At 29.2% G+C, this 18363-nt stretch overlaps 1 protein-coding gene across 4 annotated transcripts in view; it reads right to left on the bottom strand.

Moving 5' to 3' along the window:
• Positions 1-18363, bottom strand: part of LOC126837780 (eye-specific diacylglycerol kinase-like) — an 88853-nt gene that overhangs the window by 30425 nt on the left and 40065 nt on the right. For all 4 annotated transcript variants that reach the window (XM_050571741.1, XM_050571733.1, XM_050571748.1 and 1 more), the window contains exon 4: positions 12459-12597. In XM_050571741.1, the coding sequence (XP_050427698.1) occupies positions 12459-12597 (139 nt within the window). The remainder of the gene's footprint in view (positions 1-12458; positions 12598-18363) is intronic.

The raw sequence follows: 18363 nt of genomic DNA, 5'->3' as shown, positions 1-18363 counted from the left end.
TATAAAACAATGAAAAATATTATGTTAGAGATGGACTAAAATAAATAATTTGTTTATAATACACAAGTCATCAATTAATATAACATAGAATAAATTATGACTAATTAATTTCAATTAGTTAAATTACAATAATTAAAACCTTATTTATAGTCAATCGTCTTAGCTAAATAAATAGTATTTCATTTAAAATCCTCCTTATGTCAAAGCTATGTTTTTTTTATGGATTTAATCTTTTTTTTTGAACATTTTTGCTTTGATTTTAAAAGAATTCCTTTACTTAAAATTATTTACCTTGTTAATTCCGAGGCTTATTACTAAGTTTGTTATTTATTGCTAAGCTTATTACTACGGTTTCTTAACATGGGATTTTATACAATGTACAATGTCCTCTCTACGAACATCATTCATATTTTGTAGCTTAAGGCGCAAGACCAGGACAGGCTCAGGGTTCCTAACCTCTCAATGCATAATATAATCACATATTATTATGTCATAAAAAAATGCCATTTTTCTCATTAATTCACCAATATTTTAGGTTTTTTTTTAATTGGTTAATAAATTATTATTTATTTAAAAATCATATCATATCTTATCATAAATTCATCGTTTATCAACATGATTGAGCTTAATACTTAAGCCAAAATAATTTGAGTTACCTTCTACATGTGTATTTATTATACACAATATATATATATATTAATTACTTTATAGTTAAATGTGTTATCTAATTGGTTTTACGAAAATAACATATTGAAAGTTTATAAAACTCCTGAAGAGCGGTCGGATATATTTGTTCATACATGATTGTACTTCAAAAGATTATCAAAACTTCATTTTATATTTTACTATACAACATATTAATGAATCAGGTGAAAAAAAATGCATTAAAAGTTTAAATCCTTAATAGAACATAGTTACTCCCAGTTAGTCATAGTTAAAATTAGAAGAGAAAACTCAAAAAACCAAACAAAATTTGTAAAAACCAATTTAAATTATTATTTTATGACATATTTTTTGTACCCAAATTATTAAATTAATGGATATAAATTTAATTCCGAGCAACCGAAAAACATAATTAGAAATTTAAATTTTAACTCAAAGGCAAACATAATTTTAAAACTGATAACAGTTCAATACAAAGACGGTGAACATGCCATTCGATCGAATTCATTGTTTGGTATATCGTGATATGATATCGTCGTCAAGTTATTTTTTTTTTTTTTTGCGTTCACCTTTTGTAGACAACGCGGTACAGTCGCTGCTATTTTTTTATACCTCTTGCGTTTACACGTTTTTTGCGAACAATTAAAAAATCGTTTGTTAGCCCGCCGTTGCCGGAGCGTTTTTTTGCGGTATGATGAAAACATTGTTTTTGGCCAGATTATCACGTGAAGGTTTTTTTTTTATCTCGGTTGTAAATCTTCGACGTGCCAGTATTCATTAACCGATTCTTGTTCCTCGCCCCGCGGTTGTTTTTGGGCCAAGACTGCTCAGTCTCGGGAGGAGACGGCGCACAAGGGGCCCCGACCAGTGGCACTGGAGAGGGTGATCATAGGGGGCATAGGCGGTAAGTGGATCGTCGACGGTTCGCGTTGTCTTTTCAATTTCGTGACCTCGATCTTTGAACCCGCCAAAAGCCTTCGTGATAAATGGCCGAACCCTGTCAACGGTAAGTGACACACCGGCAGTCCACCTCCGCCGCATTACTGTTGCCACGAATCTCTTCCACCGCGATCCTTATATTATTATTGTTATTGTGCAGACACCACTCGACCTCCCCTCCCTCCCCTGCCCTTTCGGTCATCGCTATGTATCCGACGCGACAAGTGCTTTGTAACCCCAAGACGGTCGCACGCGGAGCGTCTTGTACACACAGGAGGTATACACGCGTGCGACGAGCGAATCGATGGCGAATAAAATTTGTCTGTGCCGACGAGCACCTTGTGTCAACCCAATTCGGGCGGATGCAGGGGAAAGACCGGGACCGAACGTATATCTCTGGCGCAGGTGGCTGTTAATGGAATGGCTTTGCATGCAACAAAAAAAAAAATAAAATAGCAGTCAGCAAACGAATTTTTTTCATCTTCTATATCCGAGTGCTTTCTGTTTCTGCGGATTTATGGGCAACGCAAAAAGTCCACCAACAACGTGAGTAGACGATAAAGAAAACAATACATTTTCCTCGCAAAACCGCGTGAACCGGGTCTTCCGTTTAGCGCAATTGTCAGCGTAAGGATAACAAACTTATTTTCAAGGCGATCGATCGGTTCGGCGTCTAGTTGTCATTTCCACATTGCTTCATAAAGTCAATTTGAAATATTATGTTCTATTGGGTACATAATCGGAAATAACGTTGGTGGGGGAAAAAACACTAGAAACAAGAACACTTTTTACAGTAAAAAATTTTAATTTGTTTTCAATTTTTACATAATGATTTATTTTTTATTTTTCATCATACTGAATATTTACATCTATACAAATATGCACAACAGTAAATTAGTAAACAGTAAAAATTGAATAATATAACATGAAGTAGGAGGGCAACCAATGAAGCTACCTTCTTTGAATTTTCATAATGATTTATTTACATTTTTGTAAATATTTTAAGAACATTAATGAGCCACGAAAAACGGATATGACTAATATTTTTTATTGATCTATATACTGTAATATAATGTTACAGCTAATATTTAGTAAACTATTGCCTAGACAAATTAATAAACGACGTTGTACGTAGTATGAGGTTTTTATCATTATATATATATATATTTTTTTAAGTATAATTTTCTAATATTTTTAAGTGCCGCCCAAAAAGTTTGTTAAGTACAGTAGTCAAAATAAATAATATTCCATTTGACACATTGGTCACAAGTTAACGGGTTTTTGTGTGTAGGATCAGGTGTTGGGGTCATATGCCGTGTTGTATGGCTCTCAGTAAGAACCAATAACAAATAGACACAAATATTAAACCAACGAACGGCGCATGTACTCGTATAGCCTATATAACAGTAATGACCCGACATATGAGACACTCAGACCGGCCGAATGGGTTTATTAATATTTAAAGGCTAGTTTTCGCCTCTTCGGTCTTGTAAATTGGCATGCAAAAAAAGAAATCGTATATGAAGCCTAAAAGTGAAAAACATTTTATATGTCGGTCCATTATATATTTATTTCTCTAAATAAACTTGGTTTATTGTATTTTCGCTATGCAAATATTCACCATGGTTTGGTTTCAATTTTTTGTCATTTCTTTTTTTTTTTGTGGCGCAAGACACATATTTTTACCGCCCACTTACTACGAGAGCACAGGAAAATATTCCACTCGTCTTGTTTGACACTTCAATTTATTCGATTACCTCGGTTCCCTCTTGTTTCGGTCCACGGTCATTGAAACAATACATTTTTGGAAAATAAGTTTAATAAAAATTCAATTTTGTTTTTACTTTTCTATATCGAATAACTGTTTAACATAAAAAAACGTTTCAAATATATTAAATGAGTTACAAGCATTTAAATCGAGTTAGGAAAGTTTAACAATATTTGCATTCGCATTATTTACACAAAAGCTCTTTCCCCCTCCCCCTCTCTTAAATTTGTATTAACGTTTATAATTCTTAAACGAATATTTTTAAAGCATTTCGGATAGTTTATGTTTACTCATTATAATACCGAATACTATTATAATTAAACATTTTAATAAATTACACATAAATGAAATATAATTGATTTAAACTCTTAATATTAGACCAGTCACGTCGTTTCAAAATAACAATCTCGGACTCATTTAAATATAATAACTTTGTGCTGAATTGATAGATTAAATTATTACACTTGCAATCATAGCTGTATGTTCGCGATTAACATTTTGTTTGGATTTATTAACAATAAAAAAGGTAGAAAACAAATTATTAAATTTATTTTTACTAAACATCGTTGCCATGTGGAATAAATGGAAGTTCGTCGTTTGAAAACAAAAGCTAAATTCAATTTCGAAACATATGATATTCCACGTATTGTTGTCGGAAAAGCTTTGGTAATTATTACAGTAAACTGTCATCTGCGTTAACTTAAACGAATAAAGGCTCACTCATCTCGAACAATAAAAGCTTTAATTATTTTACTTGGTAATCATTTTTTTCCCGTTATTTTCAACTGTAAAATAGTGTTGTGACCATTTTTTTTTTACTACAGCTACCAACTATGTTTGCAGGTGATATCAAACGGTTTTATTGTACATTTTTTAAAATGTATCACAATGATAACAGAATATACATTATACATACATACTTTTTACCGATTCAATTCAATTGTTTGAGTACTTTTTTAACTGTCAGTATTTAATGAAAATTTAATTATAGTAAGAATTTATTTCAATGCAAAAACCATTATATTATTGTATACTATGGTAGATGCTTTATTTAATTACAAAAAAGTTCTTAATAAAAGTAAACTACAAAGTCAAAGAAATTACACGGATAAGAAGGTATTATACCTTTGAAAAAAACTATTTTAAATTTAATGTACAGCTTTAATGAAATTAAACTTTTTTATTCGTAGAATATATTATATGATGATGATTTACTACTTATTTAATAAAACCATATTTATAATTAGTTTATAAACAATTTAATTACATATTCTTCTTTGTTGGGTTTCTATTTTTGGTATTTTTTATTACAATCCCTAAAAAATGGTCATCGTTATTTAGCATGTTGTGGTTTTTAGATGGTCTAACAAATTCCAAAATATTAGGTTAATTAAAAACTTTTTGACGATAGTTAACGTAAATTAACGATACCGATCATGTTAGAGATATTGTGCCGAAGATATAAAGAAGACTGGTGTGACGCCGTGGTTGTTTAAGCCTTAAGGAATACATATAACATAAAAGATAAGATTTATCAATGATACAATATGGGAAAAAATGTCCATCTTTGTAAGAGCAACATTTGTTAGTAAATTAACTACAAAACAATGTTGCGCTTTTCTAACCTGATAATAATTACTTATGAGCCAAATGCAATAACATAATACAGCAGAAAACGGCAGTGGAACTGAAGGATTAATTTCAGTTTCATTTTAATTTGTTCGTCCCATTAAGTAATTAATCCTTATATAGGGCTGATTATTTATGTGACATTATAAATGATAAAACAGAGGATACCATAGAAAACTAAAAAAGAGGCTGATGGCCTTTTTTTTGTAATTAAAAACTATGCTGTATTGTATTTAGATTATATTATACCTTGTGTATGATACGAAATTCCAAATTACTCTTTGTATTCGTTCTAAACTCACCACTGACAGTAAAAAGGGGGCCTTATTGTAATAATTATATTGTATCTCTTATAAGTTGTTGATTTTAGAGAGTACAAACCAATTTTGCCTGTTATATTAAAATGCGAGTTACTGATTCCTTAACTATACGAATTCATAACAATTTTTCATGTATTTTTTAGTAGTGTAAAAATACTAGTAACAATAATATAGGTTAGGTAATGCGATTAGGTTTTACATTTGTGAATGTTTCAATAATACTCTTCGAAACCACAATATGATTTCGTGTGTATCATTACAATAGCAATCATAACGAATAATAATTTATTATTGATGTACCTATATAATAAACGTCCAATTTGTATGGATCATTTTAATGTATTAGTAGGTTTTTACTATTTTTACATTGTAATTTTCCTATCGCGTGTCAACAGGTTGAAACATTACCTTGCGTTATTTCATATTTATTTTGAGAATTATTACTACTATACGTGGACTTTAAAATTTTAATAATTTTGAAATGTATTATTAAACCTGAGAATTTTTAATGATCACTGTAAGTACATTATTGTAAACAATTTTAAATAAAATATCAATAAAACGTCGTTACATTAAATCATGCAAAAATAGTAAATTTTAAGTACACATAAAAACGATACTTACTACCAAGTCTTCTGTAAATTGCGTTTGGAATTCCATTTCAAGTTATTTGTTTTTAGAGTAATCAATACAATTTTAGTAATTTAGTATTTTAGTATTTAGTAATTTTAGTATTTTAGTATCAACCAGCGATAATTATGATAAACATACAAGGACGATAGCTCAATATTGTTCATAAAACTATCTATAATACAACGTAGAAACAAAATACACATACTCATTTCAAGCATTATTTTATACATTTGTTTTCGCTGATGTTTTTTAAATGACCGCAACTAACTATTACGAAACATTATAAACTGATCAACGAGATCATATCTATATGGTTTATTTTTAAACTGAACATCGACAATACAGTTTTAACGATTGCATTCGTGTACCTATTTTGCATACACAACGCGCCTTGCTACATATAATATTTATTTAAGGCATATTATATTTTATTTATGCCAGACAGCAATAATAATTATTGAAAAAAGATAAAAGCTTTTTAATAATTTGAAATAGTAGAAAACATTTAAATTAAAAGCGATTACATTTAATCAATAATCATCAATTTCAATAAAAAGATATGAACAAAATATGCTCTAATGGTTTTAGTAAGTTTGTATGCGAAATATGTCATTCGGTCAAAATATTTTCTATTTTAACGTTTTTATATCATTTAAAAACATATTCTCAATGACTGTAGTCGTTGTTAAAGTAAAATAACACCCTATTTTTTTAAACTTTCTATACAAATATAATTTATTATAAAAAGATGAATCATTGGCCAATGAAATAATTTTTAAATGTTTGTTTATTGTTTAAAAGCGTTCTAAAAACGATTGTATAACTTTTTAAATAGTTTTTCTTATTTGGTTTAAAGAAATTTAATTAAATACTTTCCATTTAGAGAATACCTATGTGTGCAAAAGTCTCGAGGTATTTAATAATGTGTTTTTAGCACATAAAGTAGTACGAGTTTTGGCGGATGTTATGGATAATGTAATGCCTTTTCCATTTCGAATTTTGAGTATTACCTTTTGCATACGTTAAGCGCATTAGTCCGTTTTCATCTAGTGCCGACCATATTTTGGAACTAGTACCGAATCGATTCATTCCAATGTCCATTAGTAAGGTCATTTTATCTATTGCACGGAATCCCTAAAGTCAATAGAGCACAGTAGTGAAAAATTTTCTTCAATCTTCTCCAATCATCTTAATGTGAAAAATGAAAAATATCATTAGATAGATAAATTCAAAACCAACGTAGCCTCTGCTAGTGAAAAAATTATATCCAAATATGTTATTAGTAAAAAAGACATGATTAGAATAACATAAAATAACGATCAGTTGTTTCTTGAAAATGTCATCTCTTTCCCAAATGGAATCTAACGAAAAAAATATTGGTTATGAATACACTAATTTTCAGATTTTTAAAATTATTTTACACAAAAATAGTAAACGGCTTAGGTGGACAATTGAAAAAAATGTTATTTAGCTTAGCTATCTGGATTACCTACTGAGTCTTCCAGATGCAATTCCAAGGCTAATAAGCTTAAGTTCTCTTCATTTTCTTCATACTTTTTAAGTATATATTAATATTGACAGCTATAATCTAAAAATAAAATGTAACTTTACAATCGAAAAATAAATTACCCAACTTAATTTTCATTTTCATTGAATTATATTATGTCTGACTGATTGAAGGGTAATGGAAACGGTATTGCACCGATCGTAGTTTTGTAAGTCCGCCTCGCTGAAGTCACTTAGTATAATATGTATTCATATTTCAGTTGAAACATTTAACTACAAGTTTTAATTTGTGTAGGTAAATTACTATTTGATGAAAACAACATCTATTATTTTGTGATACGGCTTCTAGTTTAAACATATGCAGTATGTGTTTTATATACATATTACAAAGTATGGAATGTCAATTAAAAACCGATCAATACATACTTTACATCCTCACCGAAATTTTCTCTCGAATACTGAAACTGACGTATTTGTATAATTATATGTCATCGCATAAACCTTCATTTCACTAAAACTTCTTAAAATAAATTTCTCAGAATGCATCTTAGTTGTTGGCACAGCCTGTGGAGGAGGCACGGGCACAAAATTGCTGGACGATCGCTTAGGGCAGTAATTATGATGAAAAAACCAATGAGCGACATTTAGGTTGTAAAAAGGTATGTAATTTTTAAGGTACTCCTTTGGGCCAACAATTTAAATTGTTCACTACTTTCCTTTCGAAATCGAGAAAAACAAAAGTAAAACAAACATGAACTAAATTATCACAAGCACTGTAACTATAAGTTATTAACTGAAATATTTTATGAATATTTATGTTTTAAGATTCGAATTTTAATAATTTAATTATAATATAATATAAAATAATGTACATAATAATATATTTATGTTTATATTTGCACATATTACGTTACATTTTTATATTGTATTTAATACGATTCACGTTAAATGGTTTTTATTCCCACTTATAAGAGCCTTTTTTACGTTTTAATTGTTATATATATAAATTAATAAGTAAATAATATATTTACTTTCGGAAATGAAGGTATAATGTGATTTGCACTGTATGCACTTGTAAAGTGCGTACAGACAAACGATCAACCCTAATCGTGTTTACTTTAATACTAAACATATTTTTGGAATTACAATGATTTTATTTGATATTTAATTCCTCCAACACGCGGGCGAGTTTCAGTCACATTGCAATTAAGTATGTTTCAGGTAAACTTTAAACGTTAGTTACAAAACTATATGTATATTATGTGACTGTGGCAAATTTTTACACCACACGCGTAACCAAGGGCAAACCCTTGATTTCAGCACTCTCAGTCATAATATTTGCTTCAGTACTGTGGCTACACCGAATTCACTATACTTCGTCTCTACTATGCCCCCAACCTACTATGTGGGCCTTTTGTATTATTAAACTTTAATCTATTAAGCTGGCAATTTGTTATTATGTCACTTCATGGCAACTATTGTGTAAACACAGATAATATATTGTCATCGTTTTTTTCAACACATGTATTTTTTCTAGTAGGTTTTTATTTTCTAGTTTACCTGACTCTTGTCTCTCTATATGATTTATTGTTATTATTTTTCCGTAAAAGAACGAATAACACTTTTTTCTTTAAATTCAACATAACGTTAGCGTTTTCGGCAGACACATTTCTTTTATGATTTGGACTAGGATTCATTTAGATTTCTTAGGTAAAAAGCGATGCTGTTATTTGGCCCTAATGGATTTTTGAAATCTGCTCTTCATTTACAGCAATGACAATTTAAATTTTTTAGTGAATTTACAAAAAACATTTATGCGAAGGATAATGTTTTAAACTTAAGCAAAGTCATTGAGTCATAAAACAAAAACACGATATTACAGGCGAATTCGTGCATAATTCACGAGGACCGCCAACTGTGTTATTTTTTATAACTTTAGTACGTTATTTTAATAAATGCGATATCGAAAGTAGACTTGTATTTATTTAGACATGACAACGAGGGAAATTGTCTATTAATGGACGTGAAATAGCCGAATTACTGTAATTCGGTAACTTCATTGCAGTAAACTTTCATCATTATCCATTGGAAAAATGTCTATTCGGTGCGCAACAATGTATTATGTAGTGTAATGGCTGCATAGTTTCACATACAGAGTCTTTTATGCCATACAAAATCTCTTTTAAGTGTTAAATAAATACTTTCTTGTTAACTATAATGCTTGTTTTTTAAAATTTTTATTTTAATCTAGAATTTGATATCTACAACGCAGGAGACACACTACTATATTTTACACAGTCTCGTTAAAGTTTTAAAATTACAATTTAAGAGAAATAAAACTTTTAAATAAAATTGAAAATTACAAATGAATATAAAACACCACAATGATCGTTTAGCGAATTCAAGAGCCGATTGTTGTATAAGTTTATATTCAATTTCGTAGGTTTAATGAGTAGTCAGTAGTCAATTAAGAAATAAGAACTAAGAAGTCCATTGAAACCGAATATTTAAGTATTAATCGAATGTTTCTGAACATTTATATAGCATTTTTTTCAATTGGAAATTTGATCATCCCATCAAAAAACAAAATACAAAACTACTAGAATTAGTTTAAAACTTTTTGCAAACGACTGTTTAATGTCTTAAAATTTAAATTGATACTTTTTAAAGTAATATAATTAATTGTATGAGCCCCATTTAAAAGATAGGAAATTTAACGGTTTAGTCTAAAAAGAAAATTTTATATTTCAACTTCATTACGTTATATTTATAATTTCCTACAATGACTTCGATTCTGATCTAGTTTAAGCACTGTTCTAGCCTTAGATCTTGTACTAATACTTAAAACAAATAAAATTGACAAACTTTAATATGCAGTAGAGTTACAGTTTTGGAAATTTCAATTGGCCACATTTTTATGGTTACTAAATTGTGTATCATCTGACAAGTTATATAATCCCGAAATGTATGAATTTATATTGCGCACATTAAAAAATTATATTGTAAATTTAATTTTTGTGAATAACCCTAAAGAATAAATAATTGAATTTGTTATCTCAGAACTACATATAACATATTATTTAAAAATATTAATTCATTTATTGATAAACTTCAAATTGAAGCATGAAGTTTGTTTTTTAATCGAGTTATGCTGAAAAGGTTAAACTATATATTGTGAAAACTACTGTAGCTGATGTTAGATGTAGCATAGATAATATTATGACCAATAAAGGTTTTTTTTTAAATTATCTTATTAGGTATGCTTTAAAGATATAAATTATAATTTGTCAGTTATGCTGAATACATAAATTATATTATACTTTAGAATAAGTGTTATGAGTGAGATTTATATGTTTCTTTTACTACTGAAAATACATTTTCTATTATTGCAGCAAAAAGGGACAAACAAATTGTTAATATTCAAGAACTTTGATTCAATATATTTACTGTCTTTCCATTCAGGTTCCGTTGGTGTACACAATAGTGGGTTTGCCTTGTTGATTTCCATAGGGAATCAACGCTTTTATGAAGTTTTATCGACATTTTCTCAGAAAATCATCAAATAAAGTATTGTAATGCTGTTGTATATATTACTATATTATGTTATAATTTATAATATACCTACGGTAAAGTACTACAACAAAACAGAAAAGTTTTATTTAGTTGAAACTCTCAGGTATAACGAATTTCCAAAACAACATTATGCCATTAAAATTAATAGGTATCATTATTAGTATTGATATATATATATATATATATCATAAGGTTTTGAAACTATAGTAAATGCCGAAATGAAAGCACACATTGCGTCAAATGGATATTTCGCGTGTCCTTGCTGAACGATATTTTAGTTGATAGGTACACATAGCACGTTCGGGAAAATGATTAATACCATTGGATTTTAAGTAGACTAAATGCATTATAAAATTCATGGTCGTTCAAATTTTCAGTTAAGTTAAGATATTGTAACAGACGATTTGTTCATGTGGTTTGACCATAAAATTGATTGGCAAATTTGCAAACTGTTTACATTACTTGTGCATAATATTGCCTAGACATATTTAAATTTATATTATAGCACTATTTTTTTTTAAAAATAATGTTAAACAAAATACATTTGTACAGATATAATATATCAATGGTTCTCTAGAAATATTACCTAAAAAATTGAGTCTATAATATAAATATATATAATGTATTAAGAACATTTGTAAAAGTCTGTTGTAACAATTTTAGTTTTCATTAACTAAACTGTATAACAGTGTCACAACGTAGAATACCGACTATCGATACTGATCTAACTAACACTATTATACTGACCTAATATTCAACTTTTGTAGTTGGGTTATAAATATATGATTGGTGATCATGAAATACGCATACACGCATACACAGATACACTTTTTTCACAGAACCTCGTGGTTGTTTTGTTTCATAGACAATTCTAATGGTTTCACTGGAATACATTATTTTTATTATTGTGCTGAATAACCGAGTGGTTTTAATCACCTACAAGGTGTTTAAAACGTAGTTATTAAAACAGCCATGTCCGGCAGAGTAATAATTAATGTCGAAATAGAACCAATGGCGTTAACACCGTGTGTAAACGATACTGACCAGAGTAATAAACACTACCTACTTCACCGACACACAAGCAATAAAAATAATATATTGCCCGGTCATAAGAGTGTTGTCAGTTTTTGCAAATCACTTCAGTGTTACAATGCGTATTATTTATAATGTGTGGATTAGCTAAAACCCCAATATAAAACCACATATCTAAAATTAAGTATTAATTGTAGGGATGGGGAGGTTAATCTTCTAAAATATTCAAAAAACATTCGGAAGCTAAACTTTGTTATTTCGAATCTTTTTCCATACAGAGAAATTGTATTCAAATATTCGAACACAAATGGCATTTGAAAAAGATAAAGGATTTAATTGGAATCACGTGTAAATCTTTCTTAAATTTCCAAAAAATATATTAAAAAAACATTTACCGTGCATTCGGATTCGCCGATGTAGCAAAAGTCGACGTTGTGTGACGTTACAGACCATAAATGATCGTCGTTGCTTGCTTCTTCCGTCCAATCTGGAACGATTTTTAAAAGCTTTTCGTTGCCATCCGTTCCAGTAGCTCTAAAATGAATAATGAAAAAAATCAATAAACATACATAGTAAAAGTTAACAATTAGGCACATAGAACATGTGATTGCATTAATTCGAATAATATATTTTGAACTAGCACTTATAATTTAAGCTCGAACAATAATGTGAATATCCCACAGTAAAAATCAACCTTACACTCCGTGTAGTTTTATGCTATATATTTCTTACATTTTTTTACTACATGTATTACATGGTTAAAAAAAAATCAATGTTTGATTGTATTAGCGTTCAACTTTAATACAAAGAAAAAATTATAGTTTGTTTTTGTCTATAATATGTTTTATGGTTTTTAATTTTTTTTTATTAGGTGTGTATATTAGAATATGCGGTTAAAAACACACAACATAGTACAATTCTTATGATTACCGATTAACAGTCTGCGATCTAAACAAACTCTGATCAATACTTGTGGTTTTTACATGCTTTTCTTTAACACACTAACACGTACGTACTATATGGTATTTTTCAAATCTTGCAAAATTAATTAAATCCACTTCCCGATGTCGTAGAGACTCGGCTAGACCCTCATCACGGATGGCAATAAAATATCCTGAAATAATATAGGGACTCGGACATTCAGGTCGCAAATGCCAGAGGGTCAAATATGGAGGTCATTTCACTAAACATATTTCTTGTTTTTTAAAATCTTCCAAAATGAATTTAGAAATCTATTCACAATTTTTAAGTACCTTTAATAGGGCTAAAAATTAAAAATTAAATAAATTAATAAACAAAAATAAGAACTTTTTTAAACAATTTTAAGTAATAAACTATTAAATAACATCCTTTACCAACATACTATTACAATACAATAAACTTCATTGTGAGAAAAAAGTACCATGTTTTATGAAGAGAGCTATTTTAGCTTCGATGCAAAGCGAGAAGGTATTGGTTTTACTCTGATGTGGGCTTTTTTTTTCGCTGTATACACTGTAACTTTTTTAATACTAGACCAATTCCTTCGAATAGCAACTCTATAAATCACAAATTTTGTCTAGTTTGTACTTTGGGGGGGTAAAAGTTGAAAAAGTTTAAGTCTTCACAGACGAAAGTTGAAAAAACAAAAAAAAAAACCGTACGAGTTTTTAAGTTAGAACTTTTACTGGCTATAGTATCGAGAAAAAGAGTCGGATCGAGTTGAAATGTATAAGAAATATTTATTTGGTATGCCCGCGCACGTCAGTTTTGTCAAATTCAAAATATACCCATTTCCCGCCCCCCTAGGGGGGGTACAAGTTTTTTTGTTTTTCGGGGTTTTTAGCCGTAATTTTAAAACTTTTGGGTTGAAAATTTGCCAGTAGTTGGAACTTATATGTATCCATAACATATTAAGCGAACTAAAAACCCAGTGTACCAGATGTGAGAAACGAACTAGACACTAAAAACTATCAGTTGGTAACGTCTATCCGTGTTAGATTAGGTTAGGGCCCAATGATCGGTATCATAATATTGTGTTTATTACATGATATCACAGGCGACTAAATCGTGTGACTGATTATAGTAGACACTCGATTTATTGGGAAAAAAACCTGTCCGTGTACTTATTAAGACACTTAATGATTCTGATACGACAATACCACTGTCGTTATCTCGTTATTTTATAGCCTGCGTTATATAACCTTACCGAAGGTTAACTATGAGTATTTAATGTCCAACTACCTGCAAATCATGAAGAGGACTGTTGTTTTTTGGATTCAGATTAAGTGTTGGTTTTTATGCAGTATACCGCCTCAAAATGTTTTTTTTATTACAACATTTTTTTAAAGGAAAACTAATGTTTTGTATATTGTTATACTGTTATTCATTTAAAGAGATTCACGCTTGATTGTTTAAATTGTCTAATATTAGATAATCTGCTTCGTGCTAATTTTATTATTTTAGTTTATCAACTTGTAGCTCTAATTTTGTAAAAAATATTTCATTATTTTATTACTATGTACTATTACTATTAAGATAAATTTTAATAATAATTAAGTCATAAATGATAATACTTTATTTTATGACTAGATCAAATCTCGTGAATATTTAACATCATGATACTGCTCCTATGCTATTATTAAAAAAACACAATTTTTAAAATCTCCATAAAAGGTTATTGTTAAATAACAGGCAACAGCCGACTGCTAGTGGCTATACACGTTAGTAATATTTAACTAATAAGTAATAAATGTAGGTAAAATTTATTGTTTTCTCCATCACAGTACCAGTATACGATTTATTTTAATTTAAATGTAAGAAAATCGATTTTTCTTTAGAAAATAACAAGAAATTAATATACAGGATGAGGCAGTAAAACGGCGATTTTCTAATGTATTTAAATGGTAAAACCCGTTTCACTATCCCACCCTTTACATTTTAAGGATCTATGAAAAGGTTTTTTTAGTTGCATTTTATTTTGTACATTGTCAATCTAGTAAAATAGAAGTATAATATAGCTTTGAAATAATATAATCTGTGAAGTATAAATAGTTTGTGTGAGATTGCTTTAATGGAAGTATATAATACATAAATATTAATTTTATTGAGAATAAGCGATTATAATTTAAACTATGGAGTACAAACGATTGAAACATGAATCGTCGACCATTCCAACAAAATATAACAAGACATTGTATATGTGTTATTTGGTCCACTACGTTTTAGCAAAAAAAAAAAAACCAGTACAGTGGGGTCAGTGCATAGTGGGGACGGAGCATAGTTGGGTCGGGGCATAGTGGTGACGGGGAGGTCACAGGTTTACAGGAATTTTTAAATCTGAAAGTGATAAAATCACTTTCGAAAAAACGCTTCGATGCAAATCGGTAGTTAGTATTTTCAAGCCAGTACAGTCCAAACCAAGCACAGTATAAACCAGCAAAGTTAGAAAGTTTTAAATGAAGGTTCTGTATTTACAAATGAGCATCAAAGCGTTTATTTAAAAGCGATTTTATTCAATTTTATCACTTTTATTTATAATAATTCTTGTAGACCTGTGACCTCTCCGTTTCCTCATTGCTTTGATTACATTATGCCAATACTCTACTGTACTAGTCCTCTCGGATAAAATCGCTTTCAAATAAACGCTTTGATGCTCATTTGTAAATACAGAACCTTCATTTAAAACTTTCTAACTTTGCTGGTTTATACTGTGCTTGGTTTGGACTGTACTGGCTTGAAAATACTAACTACCGATTTGCATCGAAGCGTTTTTTCGAAAGTGATTTTATCACTTTCAGATTTAAAAATTCCTGTAAACCTGTGACCTCCCCGTCACCACTATGCCCCGACCCAACTATGCTCCGTCCCCACTATGCACTGACCCCACTGTACTGGTTTTTTAATACATTATTATTTAAATAACTATAAAAAATAAAAATACAACTTTTTTAAAAATTCAGATAATGTTTTATATTTAAGTTTTTTTGTAAATTAAATTTGGTTCAATATTAGTGTGTGACACATATATTTCATAATACTTAACTCAATTAATTCGGACTTTTTTGAATAGGGACGCTTTTTAGGCAAAAATTAAAGACATTTAACATTATTTAAAATTGTAGCTAATTTTCGTTTGTTTTCAAAGTATTTGACATTTTAAAAAAAAATGTGCTACAATTGATTGGTAAACTGTTCTTGTAATGAATTATTTTTTACTTTACGTTTTTACTATTTTTTTTAAAAAGTTGTATTTTTATTTTTTATAGTTATTTAAATAATAGTTTATTACTTAATCTGCGATTTGTGTATTTTTTAATTAATGATAGTTATAATAACCAGATTACCATGTGATTAAGTTTTTTTAGATATTATACCATATCAATGCTATGTTAGGTTTTTTTCTTTGGAAGTATAGCTGACAAATTGTCTGCTATACTTAGGGGAAGTAATGCTAACAATATTATTGTAGATAAATAACAATATTATTTATCTACAAAACAATTTCTTTTAGTCTTTAAATTAAACCTTTCTAGGTATTGTTTTTAGGTTTCTACATATTTTATAATCGTCATTATTCTGACAACGATTTACCCGATGCTGTGTATGAGTATTGTGTATGATTGCCAGTACACCTAATTGCAATTGGGTAGTTTCCGTCGATGGCGTCGAAACATTCAAAGAGGGTGGTTTAGCATCGTTGGACGACATCTTTGTCAGACACACATAACATTAATACAACGGCCTTTTCCCTACTCGAATGGCCGTTGTACATACAATTTGCTCTACTGATTGTACGATCAAAGCGCACCTTGCGGTATCATGGCCGTGTAGGATAGAAATTCAAAAAAAAGGAACAAACTGGAATTTCAATTAAATTTGCCGACAACGACATTACTCGATGTTTGGTAGTAGTGCTGGTCGATTGGAAACCCATAATAATTGTTAATTCAACGACAAGAGAAAAGAATTTCCGAGTTGGATGTGATGGTGCGATAAACGCGCGTTAAATTCCAAAACGCAATAAGCATTTCGTGAAAATTATTAAATGAAAATACCACGAAACACCTCTAATATTGTAAAAACCTTTTGTTGTAATTACGCTGTATATTCTTGTCTGTACATAAAATAAATATATATTTACATTAAATATTTTCGGCGGGCTGTCGTGGCCAGTAAAATTTTAGCGTAAAATGTGATATTTAAACGAGTACTATAATAGCTTATATGTTTTTTTTTATAAAATACTTTTGGAAAAAAATCACTAATAATATTAGAACTATTTATTTTAATATTTGTGCCAATTTGTGGTTTTAAAAACATTAAACAAATTCTAGGATCATTTTAGGTCAAGTATAATTATTAAAATATTTGCACTTTTTAATAGGTATTACGCGGTTTTGAAAAAAATTTTATATCTATGTGTCTAAGTTAATGTTGTTTCTACTTTCACAGTGTAATGATATTAATTTATCCGTACTCAATATATTATTAGAATAATAATGGATACTGACAACCGATTGTTATCATACTCGAGTAACTCTCGCATAGAAAACAATTTTGGCATTTTGTAAAATGTCACAATTCATAGAAAGTGAGAATGGTTGACCCCTTCTTAGTTTTTTAAGGATTTGTTTTTAGGACAGACAAGCTGAATGAAAAATGTAATCATGTAAGTATAAATCAGAACAAGTATAATATAGAAAACAATTACAGATGTAGGAAACGCTTTGGCAACGATAAAATCAAATTTTAAAGTACTAAAGTAAATTATGTACAATTGTTCGCGCTAAATTGACGGGACACTATAAAAAACATTTTTAAATTGCGTTGTATTGAGAAATGAAATAAGTAAAAATAGCATAGTTTTTTAAAAAAAAATGTTTAGCGGAATTTCTCAATAGGAAAAAATAATTTCAAAAAGGTCGTGCTCAAAATACATTTCAAAAAAAACTAGTCAAAATATAAAAAAATATATAAGGAGTTCAAGCTTTTTTATAGTGTATCAGCTAATGTTAGCTTGAAAAAGTTCAAGGCGGCAAAACGGTTACAGTCAATGGTGTAATTTTATGTTAACTAGCGGTTCAGTGTAATACTCGTATATGATAAAAATTTCCTAACAAACATTATACTGTATAATGCGCATAAGAAATATAAAAGAATTATTGTTTCCTCCTTCATACTTTTGTTTTTTATAGTAATCAGTTTAAAACGAACCGGAATTCGAGCAATAAAAAAATCGCCTATTATTTTAGCCATGCATATAAAACGTTTATTGCAAAAACATTTTAGGCGTTGTCAGAAATAAATAAATAACGCATT

This window comes from Adelges cooleyi, unplaced genomic scaffold, assembly GCF_023614345.1.
Source record: "Adelges cooleyi isolate 19-005CV unplaced genomic scaffold, UGA_ACOO_1.1 ACOO_flye_CR_arks_rails_tigmint_CR_PRNA_108, whole genome shotgun sequence".
NCBI classification, from domain to species: domain Eukaryota; kingdom Metazoa; phylum Arthropoda; class Insecta; order Hemiptera; family Adelgidae; genus Adelges; species Adelges cooleyi.
The sequence above is the reverse complement of the archived record's forward strand: the minus strand, read 5'-3'. Positions and strand labels throughout refer to the sequence as shown.